Genomic DNA, 17,003 nt, shown 5'->3' on the forward strand with positions numbered 1-17,003 from the left:
GCCACTCAGCCTTCTCACTTTTTACTCCTCCCTTTCAGACCAGGGCTCCAGCTTCACCCCCAGAGCAGCTTCCTCTGACCTTCACGTGGAGGTCAAGCCCCCCCTTTACGATTCCAGCAGCCCCGTCCCCCTCGTGCAGCACAGGCTCCTTGCACGAGCTTCTGGGACCAGCGAGCAGATGTGCTACCTCCCTGGGAAACCTGACCCCACGAGTGGGGGGTCACACCGGGTGGCTCGCACCGCCTCCCCAGGGTTTGCAGCGTTGCTGACGCACGTGCGCTCGGTCACTGAGCGGGAATGAAAGGATGGAGGAATCGAGACGGTGTGGCGTGTGAGTGAGCTCCTGGGACCGGCCTCCTGCCTGCGGGGCTGACTGAGCTTGCGAGGGGCAGAAATAGGTTCTCTGCCCAAGAGTCAGAGCCCTGCAGGGAGGGAGCGGCATCTCTTCCATCTACGGGGAAGCTGGGCAGAAACCGCCCCGAGGAGCTAGCGCCGGGCGTGGGCTGCGGAGTGAGAGGCGCCCAGAGCTACGTGTCATCCGTGAATGGGCTGCTTTACGGGTGAAGGGGGCTGTGTTCGCAGCGCGTGGGGAGCCACGGCGCCCGCTGGCCGTGTCCTGACGACGACCCTGTGCTGTGTCTGGTGTCAGACGGAGCGTTTGGTGGGGAAGCGAGAAGGCGGAGTGCAGAGCCGGGGGTTCCGGGGGGACACAGAAAACGGGGCGCTGACCCTCCCACGTGTCACCGGCCAGGCAGAGGCAGGGGTGGGCTACTTCCTGTCCCCTGTCTGAGCTGCTGCCGGCCGCCGCCCCGGCGAGGCTCTGCTCCATCTTGCGGGGGTCCATAAGAAGGGGCCCCGGGCAGCCCTGTGGGACCCGGGGGAAAGTGATGATGCTCAGGGGGTACTCACAGCTCAGTCACGTCCTTGGGGATGCCTTTGGGGAGGGCGCGGAGCCCCCTGTTGCTGCACCGCACCACCGTCTCCACGCAGGTGCACTGCTCGGGGCAGCGCGGGCCCAGATGGCAGCTGCTCTCGTCGTTGCCTGTGGAGACCCCAAAAATCAGCATGGCGGGACAGACTCCCGTGGGGGACAGGCTCCCGTGGGGGACAGACTCCCGTGGGGGACAGGCTCCTGTGGGGGACAGACTCCCGTGGGGGACAGACTCCCGTGGGGGACAGGCTCCCGTGGGGGACAGACTCCCGTGGGGGACAGGCTCCTGTGGGGGACAGACTCCCGTGGGGGACAGGCTCCTGTGGGGGACAGACTCCCGTGGGGGACAGGCTCCTGTGGGGGACAGGCTCCCGTGGGGGACAGGCTCCCGTGGGGGACAGGCTCCCGTGGGGGACAGACTCCCGTGGGGGACAGGCTCCTGTGGGGGACAGACTCCCGTGGGGGACAGGCTCCTGTGGGGGACAGACTCCCGTGGGGGACAGGCTCCTGTGGGGGACAGGCTCCCGTGGGGGACAGGCTTCCGTAGAGGGGGTACACAGACTCCCGTGGGGGACAGGCTCCCGTGGGGGACAGGCTCCCGTGGGGGACAGACTCCCATGGGGGACAGGCTCCTGTGGGGGACAGGCTCCCGTGGGGGACAGACTCCTGTGGCAGGGGACAGAGTCCCATGGTCGGGGACAGACTCCCCTGTGGGGGACAGACTTCCCTGTGGGGACAGTGAGCAAGCCGGTGCCTTCAGTAAAGGGAAGCCCGTGCTGGTTTCACTCTCGGTCGGAGGAGGAGGAGGAGGGGGAGGAGGAGGAGGAGGAGGAGGAGGAGGAGGAGGAGGAGGAGGGCCTGGTCGGGGAGCAGGGCTGCCTGTTTTGTACCACATTTGTCAGGAAGACTCTGAAAGCTCCATTGGCCAGAGTATCAGACAGGAAAGAGGTCACTGTCAACCCGCTCAGAAATAAACCAAACTGACTAACTCGTGGTGGGGGTAGGGGCAGAGCCCTGCCCAGGCCCTTCCTCCCCTCCCCCCCCTTTCTTCCCTCTTCCCACAACACAGCGCCTCTGTCTCTGCCTCCGGGGTGACTGTGTCCCACCCTCCGTGATACTTTAGCCTCAGATAATCTTTAACCCTTTGTACTCGCTTGCTTTTTCTCGATTCCTTTATTCTAATGCTAACCGTGTTGAGTCACACTCGACATCCGAGTGCAAAAGGTTAAACCAGTTCTGTATGTAAATCGGTTGGCCAAGGAAAAACTGCTGGCTTGGATTTAAGCAGACAATCTGCCTCCGGCATCCTGACACGCGAAGCCTCGCTGTGCAGGTGTTCACACACCTATCCCGTGACAGGAACTGCCGGGAGCGCACCTGGAAGTCCGTTTCTCAGGAGCACACGCTGAGCTTCGGCACGGTCCCGGCAGGAGCCGAGGCCCAGGGCACCGTGCACAGCGGTGCGGGCTGCGCCCTGCACAGAGGGCCGCGTCCCCTAATGGCACCATCTCACTGTGGACTTGGCAGGTGAGGGTATTTGGGTCACAGCAGATGGCTGTACGGTATCTTGTTGTCACAAATCCATATATTATGACAAACTTCTGACTAATGGAAGTAAAATGTCTTTAGAAAGAGGCACCTTTTCTTAATTTGCACTAAGGATTCACATGGCAGGGCAGCCGCCCTGCAGAGCCCTTCCGAGCCCCAGCTGCATGCCCGGGGGCGGGGTAGAATCGGACTCAGGGGTCCTTGCCTTCCTGGTACACCCCGCCCGACCGCCCCGGCTGTGCCCCTGCCCGTCCGGCTGCCTCACCTTCGCAGGTGAAGTCCTGGATGGCCACGTCCTGGATGGGAATCTCCTTGAGGAAGAATGGCTTCTGGCACCGGGGGTTCCCGCTGACGACCCGCCGCTTCCTCAGCCACTTGCCAAGCCAGGCCAGGTGGCAGTTGCAGTTGAAGGGGTTGGACAGGAGGTTTCTGGGAGGAGAGAAGGGCCCTCTCTGGGTGCTTACGCCTCTACTGTGGTAGCTGGCCCAGGTCCTGTTCTGCACCCTGGGGCCCAGCTCTCCAGCCAGTCAGGCCCAGGTCCTGTTCTGCACCCTGGGGCCCAGCTCTCCAGCCGGTCAGGCCCAGGGGAGGAGGGAGGAGGTCTGGGAAGGGAAACGCACTCTTCTGAATCCAGATGCAGTCTTTGCAAGTGTCATTCCGGACCTCGGCTGATGGCCGTGACCATAGCCCCGGCCACACGCCCTGTCTGTGGAGCCCCAGCTGTGAGCTCCCTCCGGCTCCTTAGCCAACTCTCTTGCTCAGAGCCTTCACACATGGAGGTCCTCCTGTGGGGACAGGCCCCTAGTGTCCACCTGGCTGGCCCTCCTCAGCCTCCAGTCCTCAGGCTGCGGGACCCTCAGCAAATTCTCCTCCATCTCTCGCTTCATTCCCTCCGTGGCACCCACCAGAGCTGGTCATGATTTGCACAACGTTTGCCCCCGAGGGGAGGCCCCAGGTCTGTCTCTCTGCGTCCCCTGGCACAGGTGTGACACCAGCACAGACACTCTGTGCATGTCCACTGGAGGGACAAAGGGATGATAGCACCTGTCCCTTCCTGAGTGTCACCTAGAGCAGCAGTCGCCAACCGGTGGTCCGCGGACCGCTGGTGGTCCATGAGGTCTGAAAGGTTGGCGACCGCTGACCTAGAGGACTGGGACCAGGCAGAGCACTTTATAAATCCTCCCCTCACTCGACTGGTCACAACCACCCCAGGGAGGAGGCAGCATTTCTCATTTCTCAAATGAGGAAAGTAAAGCCGCTCAAGTCCCTTTGGCCCTTTGATGCGACCCCTCGAAGCTGAGCTTTGCATGGTCCTGTGTATCTGCTCTGCTCCAGGCCACCACAGGGCCTTTGCACAAGCTCTTCCCACGGGAGGAGATGCACTTCCCACTTGACAAGCCAGCCCCCCTCCTGGAACACAGCACCGGTGTTCCCCGACAGAGCCTGTGCTGGGTTCCCACAGCACTGCGGGCCTCGTTCTGTGGAGACTCACTGCGCTGTGAGCTCCAGGAGAAACCACGCCTGTGCCTCCTCAGGCCGAGGTGTGCCCGGCACACGAAGGGAGGCTGGTAAACGGTTGTTAAGTGGACAGATGGGTAGATGACCTTGGGCAGAGACAGCAGGGAGCCGGGAGGGGAGAGGCCTGCAGGGGAGGAGCTGGCGAGTGTGCAGTGGATCCAGGAGGACTTACATGGTGGACAGGGAGACCAGCGTGGTGAAGGCTCCGGGGGTGATGGTGCTGATGCGGTTGTCATAGAGGGACAGCAGTCGCACTGAGCTCAGGCCGGCGAAGGTGTCATTGCTCACACAGCTGATGAGGTTGCTCCTCAGCATCCTGCAAGGAGACGGGTGGGGATGCGAGAGCACAGGCATTACCCTCTCCGTCCCACAGCGGGGCCACACCATGTGGTGTGTGTGAGTGTGTACGTGTGTGCTTGTGTGCATGCTTGTTGTGTATGCATTTATCTGCATGTGGTATATGTCATTTTTATGTACATGTGTATATGCCACTGTTTGTGGGTAAATGTTTGTGTGCCTCTATCAGCATGTTTTTGGTATGAGTCTGTGTGTGTGTGTGTGTGTGTGTGTGTGTGTGTGTGTTGGGGCTGCTTAGCATGCTCAGTTCTTCCCCATCACGGGCTGGGAATGTCTGAGGCCTCTGGCTCCAGGAGCAAGGGATTCAGGAGGCCAGGCCGGTGTGTATGGATGAAGGAACCTGCCGCCCGCCAGTCTTCCCAGTCCCTCCAATGCCCTCCCTCCCACCTCCCTCCAGGCCGTGGCCCAGGCCCAGCACTTACAAGGTCTTGAGGCCACTGAGGCCACGGAACATGCGCCCGTGCACCATCTCCAGCTGGTTCCCTGTCAGCATCAGCTCCTGCACGCCCGCTGCTCCATCAAAGGCGCCCTCTCGCACCTCCTTGATCTTGTTGTTACTCAGGTTTCTAGAAGGAGGGGGCAGATGGGTCAGGACAGATGCAGGCAGGGAGTCACTGGCCCTGCAGCCAACCCCTGGAGTAAGGACGGGGTGGTGGGGAGCTCAGCCTTGGGCTCCCAGACGTTTGTCTCCAGCACCTGTGCCGGGGGGCAGGGACCCCCCACCCAACGGGGGTGGGGGGGAGGGCGGCTACCTTTGTGAAACAGACCGTGCGGGGTTTAAAGTCTTAAAGTCTTTTCAGGGTCATTACCTCTTCCATGCCCGGGCACTGCTAGTGTAACAATAGTGGCTCTCTGTTAACTACAGTCACCAATACTGTACTGCACACTCAAAAGTTGCCAAGAGAGTAAATCCTAAAAGCCCTCATCACAAGAAAAAAGAAAGAGAAAAAAATGTAATTATGTATGGTGACGGCTGGCAACTGGATTAATTGTGGTGACCATTTCACGATGTGTGCAACTGTCAAGTCATTATGTTGTAACCTGAAACTAAGCTATGCCAATTGTTCCTCAATAAACACGAATAAACAAAAAAGTATGCAAAATAGGACAAACAATAAAAGGTGTGTATGGATGAAAGAAAAGGCGATTCTCGAACTTTCTGTCTTCAACAGATGCCCTCGGTAAGCAGCTCTTCCTAAGAGGAGGGGGTAGGAAAATGCTCAATCCCCTCCCCCACCCACCCCCCCCCCGGCCCATGGGCTGGGTGTTTGCAGAACTCCTAGCTCCCTCACCAGGCCAGATCCCAGACATAAACGACACGTCCTAGTCTCCACGTTTTGAGCATTATTCTGTGAGGGGTTTGGCAACAGAATCACATCAAATCCTCACAGCAAGGCCTACCAGATGGATGTCATTATTACCACGGTCTCATCCTAGGGCTAAGGTGACTGAGGCGCAGAGAGTTTGAGCAACTTGCCCGCAGTCACACAGCTGAGAGACGGGGATGGGAAGCCAGGCCTGCGGGCACACGCAAAGTCCTCCAGTGAACCCTACGTGACGGTTCCTTAGGTGACGTGGATAGTGACTTCCGTGTGTTACTGCTTTGCAGAACTCGGGTTTGGGGTGTTGTGTTTTCCTAGAGGGGGCTCGGTGCTGTCACTGCGAGCAGGCTCTCCCCTCCCCTGCGAGGCCCAGTCACCACACCAGGCCTCTGGAGACCTGAACAGCGGGCAGGTCCTGTAGGGCCACTGGGGCTGCGAGTTCCCTGGCGGGGGCGGGGGGGGGGGTGGGGGAGGGGCTAGCAGGGGGTCGGGGGGCCTCTGCAGACCATCCTGAAACGCAGCGCAGGCGCAGGAGGGATGGGTGGAGCAGAAGGTGAGGCATTGACAGCCTAAGGGAGGAATTCAGCTGCCCCAGCACACAGCAGCCAGAGCCTTGCACCGGACGGTGGTGGTGAGGTCTGCGGGTGGAGACGCGCCAGCTAACTGGCCGAGCACCTGAGGTTGTTAGAGCTGAGGGCTCACTAGAGATGGACCAGCGGGCCCATTGTGCTGCTGGGCATGCCGAGGCCCCGAGAGGAGAGGGCGCTGCTCCGGGTCCCAGAGCACCACTCCCGTCCCTGCACTGTTGCTTCTCCAAGTGCCCTCCTCGTGGGAACTCTGTGCAGAGCCACAGTGGCCTCAGGGTGTGGAACTGGGCACCTAACCGCCCCGGGCAGGCCGCCTGCCATTGTTCTAAGTAAGGCCCGGCCCTGCAAGGTGCTACAGTGCCCTCACCTGTGGGCAGGTATGAGGACACAGATGGCATCTCAGTCCCACTCTCCATCTCTGCTCCCTCTGTGCTCCTCCCATCACCAATCCGCTCCCCTCCCCCACTTCTATCCTGCTGAGGACATAGGAGCACACCCCTCAGAACCCCTCCCCCAAGGTCACAGGGTGGGGGGGGGCGCAAGGGGGGGCTGCCACACTGGATTTCTGCTCGCTGCCTGGCTGTCCTTAATCGCAGCTCGTTTTCTTATAAATCCTGTCGTCCCGGTCCAGGAACGAAGGTAATGTTCTGGGGAGACTGCAAATTACCCCCCAAATAGACACAGGAGGCTCCCCCAGCAGCTGTAACTCATCGAAACGCTGGAGGACGCAGGTTTTGCTCCCGAGAGCCAGGCTTTCGGGGATTGAAGTGCAGGGCCGCAATGACGATGAGTTACAGCAGCCGTGCAGCGAGGGCTCCCATCTCCTGACATCTGGTTCTCTAAATGAGCAAAATTAGCTTCACGCTCCTGTAAGGCTCTGACCTGCATGTCCTCAGGCTGGGAGAATGGAAAACATAAGGGGAGGACAAAAGGGGAGAGAATGTTCCAGAAGACCAGGCTACTGCTCTCTCTGCATCCATCACAGTGGTGTTCTAAACGGCAGGCGGCCTGGGCTGGAGCCCCGTGCGAGCGAGTAGCCTGGGGCAAGCACTTGGGACACCGAATGAGGGTGTCGGGGTGTCTGCAGACCCTCCTGAAGGGTCCCGCTCGGCACTCTGCTCAGGGCTCTGCCGCCCACGAAAACGGAGGGTCCCCCCGGGGAGGACCCAGGAAGCCCCACCCCAGGCTCAGGGTGCCTCAGAGGACCCAGAGGCAGAGGGGCCTGCTGCCGCTGTGAGCTGCTGACGGCGTCAGACCGGTTCCAAGGCTTCCCGAGACACGGGGGTCCCGAGGCTGGGATGCCTCTGGGAAGTCTCAGCTTGCAGGGCAGTCGCAAACCTGGCAACGGAAATGGCCTGCAGGGCTGCTTAAGCCCATGCCAGGTGGACGGGTGGTGGGGAGAGAGCAAAGGGGTTCTGGCAACCGAGGAGGGGGTCACGATGGAGCAAAAGCACCTGGTGCACTGGCAGGTCTGGGGGTTCTGGTCACCTCCACGAGGACCCCTCGCTCCTCTGAGGTAGACATTCTTTCTGCAGCTGGGGTTGCAAGCTCCAACGTCCACAGGGTCCAGGCAGGTGACAACGCGAGGAGCAGGCCCAGGGCGTGTGAGTGGTCAGCAGGGAGCATGCCCAGGGGGTGGGAGTGGTCATCCAGGAGCAGGCCCGGGGGGGCGATGAGAATGGTCAGCTGGGAGCAGGCCGGGGGGATGGCAGTGGTCAGCTGGGAGCAGGCCCGGGGGAGGAGGGGTGGGAGTGGTCAGCTGGGAGCAGGCCCGGGGGGATGGCAGTGGTCAGCTGGGAGCAGGCCCGGGGGGTGGGGGGTGGGAGTGGTCAGCTGAGAGCAGGCTGGGGGATGGCAGTGGTCAGCTGGGAGCAGGCCCGGGGGAGGGAGGGTGGGAGTGGTCAGCTGGGAGCAGGCCTGGGGGGGTATGGCAGTGGTCAGCTGGGAGCAGGCCCGGGGGAGGGAGGGTGGGAGTGGTCAGCTGGGAGCAGGCCCGGGGGGCAGCAGTGGTCAGGAGAACACATGCCCCACCTAAGGGGGCGCTGCTCCTCAGGGCAACTCAATCGGAGCCATTTGGGAATGTGGGTCCAGTTTTGCCAGATCTGATTTTCCAGAAATCCTGATATTTTGGCGTGTGCCAACTCCTGATTTTTAAAGGTGGGCAACTGTTTCTTATTAACAACATAATCGTGGCCAGCAAACCCGCCCAGGGGCACCTGGTGGTGGGGCTGCCAGTTTCCAGACTCCGGTTGAGAGTTTTCCAGAGAGAAACGGCTGGAAGTCACCCGAGAGCCACCATGACTTCACTCTGAAGGTGATGTCATCTGAAAAGTGGCCTTGAGTCGCCACAGTGCTAACGACCCCGTGGGCACCAGCTCATCCTTCTGCATCCCTTACCACAAGCGATGCTCAGGGCAACCTCATCATTCTGACATGGGCACGGGGGCTCAGAACGGTCCGGAAGGGCACAGCTAAGTCTAACCCCCTGACTGTGTTCTCTCTCCTTTGCCCACGTGCCCTGTCAGGGTAGAGTTAAGAATGCATCCTGGCCAGGCCAGTATGGCTCAGTGGTTGAGCATCAACCTATGAATCAGGAGGTCATGGTTCGATTCCCGGTCAGGGGCACATGCCCAGGTTGTGGGCTCGATCCCTAGTGGAGGACATGCAGGAGGCCACTGATCAATGATTCTCTCTCATCATTGATGTTTCTATCTCCCTCTCCTTCTCCCTTCCTCTTTGAAATCAATACAAATATATTTAAAAAAAAACAACACAGAAGAATATACCCTAGGACCCTGGCCCCAAAGTCCTTGAGGACACTTAGCAGACTCTGGCACAGGCACAGCTGGCTCTGACCGCCGGTGGGCAGAATCCAGGGGACCCAGCACCTCTCTGGGGTGTAGGGGTGGTGGCGGGTTCCAGCGCACAAGGATCTCTACTTAACCAGAGTTGCCGTCAAGTTATTTGATGTAAGTAGCTGCAGCTGGAGGCTGCTGGGCCCAGGTTTGGGACACCTGGCCGGCCGGCCAGCAGTGTTTATATGGACTTTCCTTAGCTTTCTGTGTTTCAGCTTCCTCATTTGTAAAATGAAGTCATTTCAAAGCTTTTCTGTTTTTCTTGATGAAGGTTAGATAAATTAATATCAGTATTATCTGGCGCAGAGTAGTAAAGTGACAGGTGGCTAGCTGTTGTTATTGTCCTTGCTGTTATTTATTATTATTATTACTAGAGGCCCAGTGCATGAAATTTGTGCACAGGGGTTGTGGGGGAGAGTCCCTCAGCCTGGCCTGCACCCTCTCGCAATCCGGGACCCCTTGGGGGATGTCTGACTGCCTCTGGTCACAGCACCTCACCACCAGTCAATACCCAGCCTTGTTCGGTGTGTTTCTGTATAGAGACGCCGCACTTAATCTGTGCTGCTGACTTGGTTACATGTAGCCTCACTGCCGGAGCAGAGCTCTGACCGTGTGGATTTCTACAGGAGACGCACCACCGCTTACCGTGCTCACGATCGCCAGGCCGCGCCTCTGCACTGTGTTCAACAGTGACACCGCCAAGGAAAAGCACAAATGTGCACAAATGTGGCGCTCATAGACTGCGGGAAGAACACCTGTCTCCAGTGTGAGCGCTGGACGAGGGGGCAAAGCGTGGCCTTGCTCCCTGGGGGAACCTGCGGGGCGGCTCAGGCTTCTGTTGCCCTCTGTCTGCCAAGGGCCAGGACGGCTCCGCGGGTGTGGGCTTTGAGATCACAATACATGTTAGCGAGTGGGCAGATTAGCACATACAGGGCTGTGAATAACGAGGCCGGACTGGGTGTCCTCTGTTCCAGGGGAAGACCCGACCTCTAAGGCTGGGCGCTGCGGCGCGTGGGGTGGGGGAGGGAGAGGGGGCAAGGAGAAGGGACTAGATGGTAAAGAGCTTCTGCTGGGGCACCTGGGGAGGAGGGGAGGGCACAGCCCAGCCTCACACTGTGGTCGCAGAGGAACCCACGTTCATTGCTGTGTGTTCTGAGAGAGGCACGGAACCTCTCTGAGCCCCACAGGCTTCCTCAGCCCCACAAAGGGGAGCGTGGAGCCACCCCCTGGCAGGTGTGTGAGGACGAAGTGAGACGATGCTCAGGGGGCAAGGCCCCCAATCAATGCTCTAACAGCTCAGCAACGTCAGTCCTCTTCTCTTTATGACCTGATCCGAACTCTTAGGCAGGGGCAGGGTTGTGGCGCTAGGCAGACCGGGCCGTGCGAAGCCCAATATAAAAGCAGGTGGGCCTGTGCCCGCGCTCAGGCTCTGGTTAGAGGCCGGAACCTCTGGGCTGGGCCCATGCGCGGCAGCTGGCTTTCCCACTCCAGGTGCCTCACTGATCGGGGCCTTTAGAGTCCACTTACTGTGGACAATGGCCAAGGTGTGGCGACAACCTGAGTGCCCACTGGTAGACGAGTGGATAAAGAAGATGCGGGACGTACGTATGATGGAATGTTACTCAGCCGTAAAAAAGAAGGAAAGCTTACCCTTTGAGACAGCATGGATGAACCTAGAGGGTATTATGCTAAGTCAGTGGTCGGCAAACTGCGGATCTCGACCCACATGCGGCTCTTTGGCCCCTTGAATGTGGCTCTTCCACAAAATACCACGTGCGGGTGCACATGTGTTGTGCGATTGAAACTTCATGGCCCATGCGCAGAAGTCCGTTTTCAGCTCTCAAAAAGAAATTTCAATCGTTGTCCTGTTGATATTTGGCTCTGTTGACTAATGAGTTTGCCGACCACTGTGCTAAGTGAACTGTCAGACAGAGAAATACCATATGATTTCCCTTATAAGTGGAATCTAAAAAACACAATAAATGAACAGACAAAACAGAAACAAACTCATAGACACAGAGAACAGACTGATGGTTGCCAGAGGGGAGGGTATTTGGGGGGCTGTGTGAAAAAGGGCAAAGGATTAGCAAGTACAAATCGGCAGTTACAATATAGTCATGGGGACGTAAAGCACAGCCCAGGGAATACAGTCAACAACACGGAAATAACTACGTATGGTGTCAAGGGGGCACTAGACGTGGTGGGGGGAGCATTTTATGAGTTATATAAATGTCTAACCACTATGCTGTACGCCTGAAACTAACATAACATTGAATGTCAAGTGCAAGTAGGAAAAAACCCCAAACTTTTAAACTCTCACCTTGAAAAAATTGCTAAGTGACATGCACCTGAGACCCCCGTGTCCCATTGCTGGTTCTTTCCTGAGTCCCTCCCCCTCCCTCCGGGCAGATGCAGGTGGTGGGCTGGGGAGTAGGACGAGCAGAGGGCACATGGGGGGGGGCAGGGATGGCATGGGGCACACACCCTGCACAATACTCGACGATTTAGAAACAGTGACGTTCTGTTTTGGGCCTTAGCGCCTGCTGCCTGCTGCCCAATACATGCCCGGGGGTGGGGGTTGGGGGGTGGGGAGGAGTCAGGAGGAGGCCGAGAGGGCCAAACTGGAGCTGAGGGACTGAGGAACCCGCCCCGCCCCCATATTCTGCCCAGTCTGCCAGGTGCCCAGCTGACTTACATCTTCCGCAGGTTGGGCAACTTCTTGAAGATACCGGTGGCCTCCAGGACAGATATCTCGTTGTCGTTCAGTCGCCTACATGGGAAGCAAGCAGATGAGGGGGCGGCTCAGCTGAAGATGGATGGGGCTCCCTCTCCCCCACCTTCCGATGCCCCACCCAGCACCCCCATGGCTTCAGCTGAGTTGCCGCCTGGACCTCATACTCAGCCAATATCAGCAGAGCTGTGGACAATGCAGTGGGGAGGGTGGGGAGGGTGGAAAGGGGAGTGCGTGAGGGGCAGGAAAGGGCGAAGGCCAGGCTCCTCCCGGGGAAGCCCCTGGACTAGGTGTGCTGGGCTTTTGAATACTCAGCACCCAAACCATCCATTGCCAGTGACCCGCCTTCACTCAGGAGGGCACCAGTGACAGTCACACCCCCGGGAAGGCCTCCCCATGTCCTCCCAAGGCGTCCAGCCTCTCGGCTCCTTCCCGACCCTTCCCTTTGCCGGGGCTGCTCGGGTCCCCCAGGCCCCCATGCGTAGGTGCTCAGGGAGAGGAGGGCCAGGAGGCGGTGCCTCGCCCTGTCCTGCCGGGACTTGTGAGGCCAAGAGAAGGACAGTGAGGGTAATGAAGGCCACCTTCGTTTACCCGGGGCTTACTCTGCGCCAAGTTCAAGGTGAGTCCTGTGCTCACATTCTCTGACCTAATCGTCCTGGCCACCCTGGCGGTAGGGTCATTGCTTTCACTTCTGCAGCTAAGAATCTGACCCTCAGATCTGAGAAGCAGCTGCCCAGTATCAGGAAGACCGGAGAAGGCGGGCATCAGACCCAGGTCCATCAGCCCCCCACCTCCCAGTGCTGCGTCCCCACCTCCCCCCTCCCCTGCCCCCGTGGGTAACTTCCTAGTGCTTCCTTTGTGAATAAACCATCACACCCCTTATCGGCACACTTGGAGGCTCAGATACAGCTCATCATCCGAGCTGCTCTCTCGCTCTATGCCAGTTATTTACCACCCGTCTCTCTGGTTATACTGTAAGCTTCGTAAGGACGGACTGTCTGCTCTATTTGCTGTGAAAACTGGTGGGCCTAGCACGGTGCCTGGCTCACAGGTGTTCGGGAGATCTGTGTAGAATGACAGACTGTCTTCACGTGTGAGCAAGCTGTCCCCAGGGGATGCCTGGGCGGCTGAGTCAGGAGGGCACCTCAGGAGACGCTGCCAGGGCTGACCTGGGGTGACTGGGGTGGGGGATGCGAATGGAGTCCCCCCCGGGGCGGCACTTACAGGTCGGTGGCGTATTCAGGGAGGTGGCTGGGGATGCGGGCCAGCTTCTGGTTGGAGCAGTCCACAACGGTGCCCTCGCAGCGACACTTCTCGGGGCACACGAGGTCCATGAAGCACTCGCTGCTGAACCGGCTGCGGTAATCCTCTGAGCCTGGGCGGGCCAAAGAGGGAGGGCGGCGTCACCAGGGCTCCCGCACCCGCCGGGGACAGACACAGCGCTGCCCGCATTTGTTGGCCACCTTGCTGGCGCCCTCCCGCCCCCCAGCTCTCCATCTGGGCTGCCATTCACGGTTCTCGTCCCCTGGAGACCCCTCCGCGGGCGCATGAGCTTTTGGGGGGCACGGACCTCTGAGAGAGGCTGAGGGAAGCTAGGACATCTCTTCCTAGAAGCGCTCCAGGCACATGTGTATGGAATTTGGCCACAATTTAGGGGGCTACTGAGTCCTGATGCTCCTCGTCCATGGACCCTCTGAATGTCCATGACAACCCAAATGAGGAGACTTCGATGGGGTTCTGATGGGGGCTACACCAGGGGCGGGAACAAAGTAAGAGGAGGGGTCACACACTCAGGGCCACCCATGGCCACCGGCACCTGGTCCAACAGCGGGCGACAACACCGAGGGCTGGGACCTGGGGAACGGAAGGCCCTGCCCCGGAGCTTGGGAATGTGGCCCCGTGTTGCCTGACATTCCTTTAAAAATACGCTGGCGAAGAGTAACAATTTAAAACACGGAGAAGACAAACACCAGCCCTCTGAGGGTCAGATCTGCGCCCCGTCTCCGCCTTGCGAGGGAGCCCTGCTGAGCTCCAGTGAAAGGCCAGTTCCGAGGAGCTACGAGTGTCCGAAACTAAGGTTCATTTTTCCGAAATGTGGTTTTCCTTGAGGGTAACAGGGCCAACCACGCGCTGTCCGAGCGACGCCCTGGCAGCCGCTTTTATTGATCAGAAATGCCCCCTGACCCTGGGCAAACCTCCACGAGGCAGACCACAGGCCACACCCACGGACGGGGCTCTGTTCCTCCTATCGGACCAGCTAGCTGATGGGAAGGTCTTCATTAGCTCGCCATCAACGTTCCATGAGCGCAACGCCAGTCACAAAACAAGGGCCCGGTTCACGTGTGTTCAGGGCATCAGCGGGGTGCCACTGGCTCGGGGGGGGGGGGGGGGGGGCGTGTAATACAGGACAGGTTCAGAGACCGCAAGCTGAGCGTTGTTTCCTCGTGTGGCCGCCAGGCGCACCTTGGTCTATCTGCACCGCGAGCCGTGTGGGCACCGCAGCACCGAGGTCTCGGCCGTAGAGGGCGAGGGTTTGCCTAGGCTTTGCCACTGATTCGCTTTGGTCTCTCCACTTGTACAAAGGGAATCAAGTAATTGCCCCTGTCTCACGGGGGTTGTTGTGAAGATGCAAGGAAGATCGAGGCACTGGAGGGTCTCTTGGGAAAGGGGCAAGAGTTGTGTAGCTGTTTGTGTGTCTACTTGTTTTTTCTAGAACCTAGTGGAACGTTGGGCATGTCGGAAGCCACTGAAACATCCGAGTAACCCGTGACAATAGCTGACATTTACTGAGCGTGGACCAGGAGCTGGGCACTACCCTTTGAACTTCAAAAGGGGGAGCGCATTAAGCCTCTGAGGGCATCAGGGCTCCGTTTTACAGATGAGGATGCTGAGGCCCGGAGGCACTCAGTCACGGCCGAGGGTGAAGCTGCGCCAGGGCCCACGTGACTAGCACCACGCTCTACTGCAGGCGTGCTTCCTGGCAAAACCTCCCAGGACTGGTCCGGAAGCCCTACTAGGCGGGTGGGCTGAGCTGCAGGCTCCTGCCCTGGGCTACGGCCCCCACCCTCTCGCTTCTCCCATGACCAACCTGCGCGAATTTCTGATCGACAATGGATTTGGTGGGTCTCTGGTTCTGAAGTGCACCTTCTCCCTACCACAAGGGGTCGGAGGTCTGGACCCGTCTCCACGTCCTTCCCTCTCTCCCCCCACCCCCACCGCCTTCACTCCACCTTCCACCCCCAGGTTCGTGTGAGCAAAACCTGTCAGGGATCCCCATGGGGGGCACTTCCTTGTCCAATGCCTTACACAAATCTCTTGCCCTTGGCCTGCCAGCATCCAGCCCACCGGACAACTCTGACCGGGGCCATTTCCCCAGAGGCACCGGCGTGCCGAGCCCGGGTGCATTTCATTTGGCAAACCCTGCGAAGTGACAGCCCTCTCGGTTCCCTGCCAGCGGCTCCATACGGCCCGAGTGTGCAGGGGCATTTCGCACATATGCTATGCTTTTCCTTCGGGAGGTGTTCACGCGGGATCCTTGCAAAGCGGAGGAGCCCTGAGAGCTGGTCAAAGGCAGAAAGATGGGGGCGGGGGGGAGCACGGTTTGCTCTTCGACACGCTGAGCCCGAAGACACGCACCGCCGGGCCGTGTCTGGGGACAGCCGCTGGGTCACGTGTTTCCCTTTTAATCAAGGTGAGAGCCGTGTAGTTCGCAGGAATTGCTCTCTGTAGTATACTTGGATGACAATGGGCACACCTCTGCAATGGAGCTGCTGACCCGTTTTAATGGAATGATTTTGCAATTAGATTCGATGGACTAACGTGTTCTTCCCAGCATCCCCCCTGCTGTTTTTGTTATTGCCCTGGTTTGTAATGACGAGGGGGTCGGAGTATAATATTTTGTGTGGGTGGGGGCCAGAAATGTTAATCATGGCGTAGGCACGTGAGCAGAAGGGTCTGTCCCCAGGCGCAGCCCGCCTGAAATGCCACCTCCATCGCTTCATTTTTCATGATCGAAACGACCCGGGGTTTCTCGGAGCCATTTGTTCTGCCTAATGCTCATAAGCACCCGAAAGTATTTTTAACTTTCCCAGGGCTTTAAAAGTCGGTTCCCATCTCGCTGCACATTTGTCACTGCCAGAGACGCTTAGCCAGGGAGGGTAACCGCGCCCGGCGGCCGGGGCTCTCTCCGGGGCGGGTTCAGGCGGGAGAGCTCGGGGGACTTGCAAAGGGGCCATAGACCTAAGCCCCGCTGAACCGGGTCTCGGGAGAGCTGACGTCACGGGCACTCCTCCTCCTGCCCGGGTGGTCTCCCCCCCTCCCGGGCAGCTCAGAACAAGGACACTGGGTACATGATCACAGAGAAGCTTTAATAGATCGGGTGGGGAGGGGGTGGAGATCCACGGCAAGGCCATTTTATTACCCCTGGCTGGGCCGGTAGGGAGCCCCAGTCGCCCTCTATGATGGACGCGGCTGCAGCGCCAGACTGGCCCGGCACGGTTGCTGTCACTAGCCGTCTGCACTCTGTCATCCTTCCGGCAACCCGTTTGTGGAGCGGAAGTTACAGCTCCGCCATCATCTGATGACCATGGACCTGTCCAAGCACACGTCCAAAGCTCTTCTTCTACCTCCAATATCTCTAAGGTGGGCAGGATGAAAGAAAGGAGGAAAGGAGCAGAAAGAGGAATGGAGGGCGCAGGAGGCCTGCCAGGCTCATCAGCTTGGAAGAGAGTTATGTGGACAAGCGAAGGGTCATAAGTCATGAGTAGAATCAAGAGGACATTGCCAGGCACAGTTATTCCCTCATGGGCGAAGACGGGGACCAGACACCGGCGGCTGGAAAACGCCAACTGTGCTAACGGAGTCTGGGAATCAGGTGGGTGAACAGCTGTCCTAGGAAGGTCTCCCCGCTATTGTGAAGGTAGCCATATGCCTGAAGGCAGAGGGAGATGCCCGTGGCCCATTCAGCACAGCCTGGTCACACGCCTGCTGCTGAGGACCGGGGAGGTGCCAACGGAAGGGTACTATGATGGACACACTCCCCAAGGCCTGGCCCTGGCACGGTGGGCAGCACCCAGGAGCTCAGAATGCCCCCCTGACCCTGTTCAGAGGGAAGGGGACTTCTCCAGCCCCAGGGATTTGTTCTGTACCATATGG

At 59.1% G+C, this 17,003-nt stretch overlaps 1 protein-coding gene across 1 annotated transcript in view; it reads right to left on the minus strand.

Moving 5' to 3' along the window:
• SLIT3 (slit guidance ligand 3) overlaps positions 1 to 17,003 on the minus strand; it is a 526,414-nt gene that overhangs the window by 41,128 nt on the left and 468,283 nt on the right. The window contains exons 15-20 of the mRNA XM_008147633.3: positions 13,074 to 13,224; positions 11,814 to 11,888; positions 4,777 to 4,920; positions 4,170 to 4,313; positions 2,745 to 2,908; positions 910 to 1,042 (exon numbers count right to left, since the gene is read on the minus strand). Coding sequence (XP_008145855.2) covers positions 910 to 1,042; positions 2,745 to 2,908; positions 4,170 to 4,313; positions 4,777 to 4,920; positions 11,814 to 11,888; positions 13,074 to 13,224 — 811 coding nt within the window. The remainder of the gene's footprint in view (positions 1 to 909; positions 1,043 to 2,744; positions 2,909 to 4,169; positions 4,314 to 4,776; positions 4,921 to 11,813; positions 11,889 to 13,073; positions 13,225 to 17,003) is intronic.

Source organism: Eptesicus fuscus, chromosome 6 (assembly GCF_027574615.1).
Source record: "Eptesicus fuscus isolate TK198812 chromosome 6, DD_ASM_mEF_20220401, whole genome shotgun sequence".
Classification (NCBI taxonomy): Eukaryota; Metazoa; Chordata; class Mammalia; order Chiroptera; family Vespertilionidae; genus Eptesicus; species Eptesicus fuscus.